Source organism: Grammomys surdaster, unplaced genomic scaffold (genome assembly GCF_004785775.1).
Source record: "Grammomys surdaster isolate TR1022 unplaced genomic scaffold, NIH_TR_1.0 270, whole genome shotgun sequence".
Taxonomy (NCBI): domain Eukaryota; kingdom Metazoa; phylum Chordata; class Mammalia; order Rodentia; family Muridae; genus Grammomys; species Grammomys surdaster.
The window spans coordinates 1427208-1435830 of record NW_021604711.1 but is presented as its reverse complement, the minus strand read 5'-3'; the positions used below and the strand labels follow the sequence as shown (position 1 = coordinate 1435830).

Sequence of the window (8623 nt, the reverse complement as noted above, 5' to 3'; positions counted from 1 at the left end):
GAAGACCTGGGTTTGGTTTCTAGCACTCACATGGTGGCTCACAATCAACTATAGCACCAATCCCAAGGGTGCTTTCATTCCTGAGAACATCAGGCACACAACATGGGCAAACATCCATATATGTTTTTGTTGTTGTTTTTAAAAGGAAATAGCAAGACACTTTAAAACCTTTTGAGCCAGGACAATTACAGAACAGAACTTGAGATTCCCAAGCAAAGCAAACAGACATCACAATACAAGTAGACACTCCCCTCATCAGAAACAGCTTTTTACTACCTGGGACTCAGTGGGACAGGAAGCATGTCAGATGCCAGGTGAGCCAATCGGATCATCCCACAGTCAAACAAGTATTCTGAGCACTTAGCTCTAAGGTGCCACTTGAAGCAGCCAACAACCATCTCAGACCCAGGCCTAAGACATGAGCTCTGGTCCATCCAGAAGACAGAAGAGGCTGCCCAAGCAGGCGGTGTCTTTTCCACATTGATACTGGTCTCCTTGAGTGTTCAGATGCCCAAGGAAGGAAAAGCTGTCAGTTTCCAGATGGGTCTCCATGACCAGGGCTGCTACTGGGAATGCCTGGCTGCAGCCCCACCTCTCCCACTATTTTGCTGGTGGAATCTGTGTCTGGAGTTCTCAAGATTGGGTATATTGAGATTCCAAAGATAATCAAAACAAGTAGCACTATGTAGCATGCTTGTAAGTCACAACTACACACTCAGCTCTGCACCAGCCTGGCAGAGGATGGCCAGACTTAGACAGAACTGCTCAAGGGAAGAGGTGGAGATGAGTATGGCAGGCGTTAGCCTGAAAACATTTTCATAATGCTCGAACCTCACAAACCAGTACAGCATGTGGGTCTGAGGGGATTATGAAACCTGCTCAGTATCAGGCTTACAAACTAAGTCACAGACTTATTTCCCCTGTCCTAGAAAATAAATTTAATGGGCTTTTAGAAAATATAATTTTGATTTTATATTTATTGGTATTTTGCCTGCATGTATGTCAGTATGAGGATGTTAGAAACCCTGCAACTAGAGTTACTGTTGTCAGCTGCCATGGGGGTACAGGGAATTGAACTTCGGGTCCTCAGCAAGAACAGCCAGTGCTCTTAACCACTGAGCCATCTCTCCAGCCATACTTTTTCAGGGGGTTGTGGGGCAAGGCTGGGGACTGAACCCACATTATGAATGTTAATTCACTTGCTCTCCCTCTGAGCTACACCCACAATTTGAATGGTTCTTAATCTGAAGGTCTTAGGGTGGAGGAAGTTCTAACGGATGACAGTGCCACACAGTAGACAAACTGCGGGTTCCATGGGGCATAGTTCTCTGGACTATTTCCATATAAGGACATCCAAAACAGGAGGCCAGAATTTCAGATCTCAGTGGCTTCTGAGACAAGGGTCCAAGTGAGGAGCTGATTGGCTGAGGCTGGAGTGGGGGGGAAGGGGCATGCCTAATTGGCTGAGGCTGGAATCAGAAGGGGCACGCCAGCATCTGCGGCTCTGCTTGGACATGCAGCCACACCCCTCCCCAAAGGACCTGGCTACTGAGTGCTGCTACCTCACTTACTTTTTTTTGCTTTTGTTTTTTTGAGCCAGGGTCTTGCTGTGTAACCCTGGCTGACTGGACCTTGCTACGCAGACCATAGAGATCTGCCTGCCTCTGTAGTGCAGGGATTAATGTGTGGCCTCCATGCCCACCAGGCAGGAGGGTTGAAACAGTTGATCCACTACAGAGCAGGTGGAGTACAGGACATCTCTACCCACAGGGAACCCAGAGCTAGCCCACCCTACCACCTTGCCTGCTGTTACCCACATTTTGGCTGTCTGTGTTAGTAATGAGGTAAACAGTCAGGTTTCAGAATAAAATGCAGCTTTATTATGGTATAGGAAAGACTAAAAGCCATTAGGGAGGAGTCAAATAGCCCCTAAAAATGACAAGGGAAAGAAAAGTGACATAAATGTCTTAGTAATAAAACTTCTAACCACAGTACAATCATTGGATTTTTTTCCTCACAATTTTTGATTTCAAAGCTATAATAAATGAAACAAGCCACTTGTAAAAAAGAACAATGATTTTACACAAGGAAAAGCATACACACTGAGCCAAACACAGCAGGTTCACATGGTGTGGGACGCTCAGGTAGTGCCCAGCTTGAGGGGACTTCTGGGATGGAGAGGCATGGCAGAGCCAATCTAACGCCTTAACCTCTCACTGAGGACATTTCAAGAAGGCTACTTTACTCTGCTGTGAAGCTGGCACCAGTGGTCTATGAAGAGGTCTGCTCACTGCTCTAGACTAGGGGTGGGCAATGCAGCCCTGTGGTGAGATGCACTTTGTGACCATCTGAGCACATATACTAGGTGGTTCTTGGATAGGAAACCCCCTTCTCCTGCCTTGCTATCCAGAATGGGAACTGAAAGAACTTCCCAAGCCCATTGCTCAAGTACACTGTTCCTTAGTCATCCACACACACCTATCTAGTGGAGACACCATGCTGAGGACCCAGGACAGAGAGGTAGGGCCAGATGGATGTGTGGCAGTCATGGAGTTGGTTGACCTTGCCACAGGTAGAGTTAAGTGTTTAGAATGTTAAAACTATGGTGAAGGAGGGGAATGCTTTCAGATATAAAAGGTTAAAGTCATGATGACAGAAAACAGCTGATGTCCTCCTTAGTGCCCCAAATACAGGAAGAAATGGGCTGTGTGCTGTGGGGACAGAGGAAGCAGGCCTGGCCAGCACACCTGCTCATCTCCCCTGCTCTGGATGTCCCATCCACTGGAGTGTCAAGGAGGCAGACCTTCAGGAAGCTTGGGGCTCTTGTTCCCTAGGCAACTGCAGTGAAGTCTTTCATGTGGACTTACTCAAATACAATGTGCTGCCCCAAGGGCATCTCCATAGCAGAGTCCCACAAACATGGGTCCATGTCTGAGAATCTAGGCTCAGCCATACTCGAAAAAAGGATTTTTCTAAAACATGCTTCAAGTATGCTCTTTACTTGCAGAAACAGAAACACACCAGAGAAGACCAGGGCAAGTGTCAACCACATGACAAAGCTTTTGCTGCCCCTGACTTCAGGTGATTTTTCACACCGATTGAGCAGCAGCCACTTAGTTCTGCCACAGCAACCTCACTCCATCACAATTAGCTAAGGAGCTGGGCTGGACCCTGTACTGCTCTCTTTTATAGCCTGTAAGTGAAAAAAAAAATCTTATTTTCAAATAGTAAAAAAAAAAAAAATCTGTACACATAATTATATGTAATTTAAATCACAGCCATACTTGCTATGCAAACACGATGCACGTGTTACTTGCTATGGACCTACAGCTCAGAGCCTAGCTCTTAGGAAATACTTACTGTCCTGAAACTCCTGGGGTGGATGCCAACAGGCTCCTGGGCAAGCACCACTGAAAAGGCAGTGGTGTAAGGAGAAACACCAAGACCCTAGATTTCAGTTTCTTAGAAGTGGACAACCTAGGCCTTGTTCAGAGAAAAATACATGCAAAATATCTTACAATAAAGCAGAACTGGTGATGGAGTCTTCTTATTCTGGCTGTAACTGAAACTACAGTGAACACAGAATGGAGGCAAGTGGGTGACACTATGCAATGTAGTCTCCACCTGAACCACTCAGCTTCAAATCTCACGCAGCCACTAAGCCTCCCTGGGCAGGCAAAGAGACCAGAGACGAAGAAGAAAGAAGATTGGGTCAATGGAACCACCAAGGAATCTGCTGCAAAGATCAAGATAACAGGGACCCTGATCCACTGCCTGGCCACCAGCTGACTGTATGGGAAGGAAGGCAGGGTACAGGGCAAGGAAACAACACTGATCAAAAAGCAAGACATGCTCTCAGAAGGGAAGAGCATCATCTAGAATTCCATATAAACTCAATAATCAATCATTCACGTCACTATCACGTTTATGAAACTCACCACTGTGGAAAAGAGCAACAGGGTAGAGGTAAGAAGACGCCTATTTCTAGAGAACAAAGGGAGCCTCGGAGCTGGGTCTCCACATGCAGCTGATGCTACATTATCTGTAGGACGATGTGTTTGTAGCCTGTGGGTGGCCTCAACCTGGGCCCGGGGGTTATCTTACAACAATTTTAGAAAGGGACACATCTTCTGCCCTTCATGCCAGATGGCTGCTGCAAGCACTCTGCCCTCTGGCATCACCTCTGCCCACTCTATAGCTCCATGGGCTCATTTTCAAGGAGGCAGGTGCTTTTTAAACACATGTGGGATGGCGGGGGAAGCACCAGGCAGAGGCTGGTCTGCTCTGAAGACATCCATCCCCAGCTTACAGGGTTGAAGGCAGGTGCTGGTGAGGCAGCTCCCCTCCATCAAGGGCGCGCTCCACTCAGCTCCTACGTCCCACCTGACGTATCCCCTAGTGCAGGCCGGCCATGTGAGGCTCGCCTGCACAGGAGGGATACCATGGTGTTCTGATGCGGGGGAACAGGGATCATGTCGAGAAGCTTGCCAACTTGTTCTCTCTCTCTCTCTTTCTGGCCAGCAAGGCAGGAGGCTACTCGTACTCCAGGAACTGCTTGTGATAGAAGAGTAGGTACCTGTGGAGGTGAAGGGAAAGTGAGTTTAGTCCTAATTCCCAAGACAGCCTATGCCAGTCAGGAATGGTTCATGTGGCTGAATTTTTGAATGGCTACTGTAGCCTCTCAAGAAAGACGCTGCCTGATTCCCATCACCCAACGTAACCACCACGCTTACTAGGGAGTATGTCACTGCGGCCCTGGTGACTTCCTATAGTCATTACTTCTGTTCACAGTGGCACTCCCTCATGCAGGGTCCCTGTCTAGTAGCACACTCTTTTCTCTATGATGCCTCCTCTCCCAGGGATCCCAGGGCCCAGAGCCTCCCATGCACCACCCGCATCTGCGGCAGGTGGTCTACCTTGTCCCCGGGGCCAGGAATCCCAAGGAGGTTCAAGGTGAAAAATGGATCCTGAGTAACAAAAGCAGCAGAGAAGCAGATCCAGAACCACTGCACGGCATGGTCAGGACAAACGCTGACCACAGCACTCTCTGATTTAGAGGTGCAACTCTGTTCAGCAATGCCCTCACCCTGGAATCATGACCTACAGGCAACTTCTGATCCAAGGACCCACTGTCCCCTCAGCAATAAAGCCAAACTAAACTAAGGTGAATATGCACAGTGTGGCAGAGCAGCCAAGCCACTGGGTTTGGTCAGACAGGAGTGATGGACAAGCACTAGCACAGGGTTCCTCCAGCCCCACCCCCAGACATACCCTTCGCTGTCCAGCACATCTTTGATGCTAGCCTTGGTGATAATGGCATCATCACACTTGAACCACTGGTCTTTGTGCTGCCGGATGAAGCTGGTGTAGTGGCCACTCTCCAAGGTCCCTTGATGGTTAACGACAGCAAACAAGGAGTACCTGGTATGAAAGGAAAGGACAGCTCAATTGTGGTCTGTTGAACTGACAGAACACCTCCAAACTAAAACAGAATATGCTGGCTGCAGAGTTGAGAGAGCCAATTCTGCATCACTCAGCTCTGGCCCAGCAAAGACAATTCCAGAACCACACAGAATTCAAGTGGTGGCAGCAGTGGCAACCGCTGTGGAAGTAACTATTCTGGTGGGTGCCATTTGCCTGTTCTACCAATAGCAAGAGGAACCAGGCCATAAGCAGCAGATTCAGTGCGCTGAGCTCCTCATCAGACCCTCATCAGCCCTCTACAGCGGGGCTGCCACCAGGAGGGTGACTGTTCAGAGAGGAAGGACAGATGGGTGGCCTGAGAAATGGCAGCTGAGCATGTCCCCTTCCCTACATGCCATGGGCAGAGACCACAATGGCAGCTCACCCTGCCCCAGACCCTGCACCCCACATACTTGTTGTCATTGTTGAGACTGTCCAGGGGCTGCTGGTACTGCCCATTCATCCTGCTCTCCTTGCTGTAAGAACAGTAATAAACCATAATCACCACCTCCCCACAGACATAGGCTCTTACAACAGCATTAACTGATACGAAGGTGTACTCCATCAAACCAGTTTTCTTCGGCAGACTGCCCCCATGTGGTGGTGAGATATCTAGCTTGGGCTGCAGCTCCTGGCCTCCTAGTGTTGGTGCACCTCTCTACACTCCCATCCCCATGGACCCTGAAGCCACTTGCTGAGCAGGGACTTCTTGATACTGGCTTGTGAAGTTTTGCTTGTAACAAACCAAATGAAAGGCTATGTGTAAGTTAGCCCCACCCTTAAAAGAACATAAGTGATATCATGAAGTAGCTAACTAGCAATAGGTTGGGTGGAATGGGAGGAGGGGGCTGAACAGGAAATACCAAGTTTTAAACTAGTTTGGTGTATTTACCTACAGCCAAAATAAGCAGAAGACAGTAAGTCCCGTGAGACCTTGATATCAGGAACAATGTTACTTCATCCCTAGATATGTGACTACCCAATTTTCCAATGAGATAACTCTGATGGTCTATGATACCATTTCAAGCACTGACCTATGAACCCAGGACTACAGCTACAAGGAGGGGCACCAATGGCTAATAATAGGAAGCCTGCTCAGGACAGTATAGTGGGCTGAGGTGTGGCTTCTGAGGTGTACTGCCTGAATCTACCCCAGAACAGCAAATGTGACCCATTTAGAAAACCTGTGCAAACGGGATAGAGGATGTTGCCATGAGGCTGTCTAGACGGCCCTACCCTTAACCACTAGTACCTAGGAACCAGACCAACGATTGGGTCACAGATTCAGGAAGGGCCTTGGCCCAGGGTAATATCAGACAGACAAGGGCCCAGATCCTCCTGGAGCTAGATGAATCTAGGAGGGAACCCTGTCAGGATCCTTCTCATCAAGTTTCATATTTCTGGCTTCTATTGCGAGAAAATAAATTTCTATTGTGTAAAGCCACCACACTTACAGCTGCCTCCACAGAGAGTAAACCAAACACATCAGCAAGCACTGTAGTTTTTAAGAGGGTTAAATTTGACACAGTCTGTGATATACAGGATTTGATCTCAAGGAAGACAATCGACACTGTTTATCTGTATTTCAAAATCTGTCTCCATCAACCAAAAGTGTCCCATGTGGTATGCCTGTAACCTTATCTTGATGATCGGCCTAGTCTGAACGCTGATGAAGGATGAAGGATGTAGAGCACAAACGGGCAGCCCACAGTAAGATCAGGGAAGTCCGGGGCAGCGTGAGGCCTAGACAGCTGTCATCACCGTGTCTAAAAGCTGGCACTGGTGAGCACCCACCAGACAACTTGCCTCCCCACACAGACACAGGGGCACCAACCCTTTCTACCTGGAGGCCATAAAGGGCGTCATGTCCAATTCCAGGGGAAAAGACACATAAGTGGTGATCTTCCGCCGAAGTTTGGCTGAGTGTTCAAATCTCTGCAGAGATAAGGGAGCAGGGCACAGTGAGCAGAGTGAGCAATAGCCAGGTGACCAAGCCCACAGGCCAGCCAACAGCTTCTACTGTCCTGATTGGTTTTCCTGATTCACAAGCCTGCTCAGGCTGCCACACACTGCAGGACCCTCCTGCACCCCCTCCCAAATGCTGAGATTACAGTTGTATATTACCAAGCACAAACTGATCGTTCACATTTTTAAAGGATAGGAAACAGACCATATGTAGCCTTTAAAGACTCAAACACTAGCCCTGGCTACTCTACCAGAGGACCTTGTTTTGATTCCCAGCACACATACTGGCTCATGTCATGCCAGTCCTCGAGGATCTGACACCCTCTTCAGGCTTCTGTGGGAATCAGGTACACATATGGTGCACAGACACCCCAGACTCAAATTCCTGCTACCTACTATCTGCCCTTGACTGCCTACCTGTTGACTCTAAACTAGACTCAGACTAGAGTTTGTTTTCTGGACCTTTCTTTCTGCAGTTCTGTGGTAGAACTCAGAGCCTTGGGCATGTTAGGCAAGACCTCGACCACCAACTCACACCTCCTAGCCTGGGCCTGTTTTTAAGTGAAATGGAAGGTTAAAACAGGAGTTGGGAAGATGGTTTAGCAGTTAAGAGTGCTTGCTGCACAAGCTTGAGCACCTTAGTCCACATCCCTAGCAACCACATAAAATGCCAGCGGTGTGGTGCGCCTGTAACCCCAACGCGGTGGGAGGTAGACAGGAGGGTCACTGGGCTTGCCAACTCAAGCCTAACTCCAGGTTCAGTGAGAAATCAAGTCTCTATGCAAGAGGGTGGCAAATTACAGTGCAGGACATCTGATGTCTCCTCTGGCCTGTGCTGGCAGAGACAGAAGTACTGAGCTGTAACCCCACCTCCTATGGCAGCTCCTTCTTTGTCAGCAAGAGACGGAAAGTGCAGGAGGCAACCCTGCTTCCTGCTTCCTGCGGCTGGTGCACTGGTGAGCTTAAGGCTGTGCTGCAGGCTAATGCAAGACTGGCCCTGTGGCTGGTTTTCTGAGAAACTCACTTTGAGATGGAAGCAGGCCACAATGGGCAGCTTCTTCATGGTGAGCTGCTTAGTGGACTCTTGGTAGCTATGGCAACCGCTACACTTGATCTTGGCACTGCTTCCTAAGTGCTCTGGTCTGGTAAATCTACAAGGCATTTAAAAAACACTTTTATTAAAAAAAAAAAAAAA

General features: G+C 48.5%; 1 protein-coding gene across 1 annotated transcript in view; it reads right to left on the bottom strand.

Annotated features, from left to right (window-relative positions):
* Positions 1–1857: 1857 nt before the first annotated feature.
* The window catches only part of Usp22 (ubiquitin specific peptidase 22), a 26159-nt gene continuing 19393 nt past the window's right edge, over positions 1858–8623 (bottom strand). The window contains exons 9-13 of the mRNA XM_028776591.1: positions 8453–8579; positions 7307–7398; positions 5877–5939; positions 5272–5421; positions 1858–4576 (exon numbers count right to left, since the gene is read on the bottom strand). Of these exons, the coding sequence (XP_028632424.1) occupies positions 4534–4576; positions 5272–5421; positions 5877–5939; positions 7307–7398; positions 8453–8579 (475 nt within the window). The 3' untranslated portion in view covers positions 1858–4533. The remainder of the gene's footprint in view (positions 4577–5271; positions 5422–5876; positions 5940–7306; positions 7399–8452; positions 8580–8623) is intronic.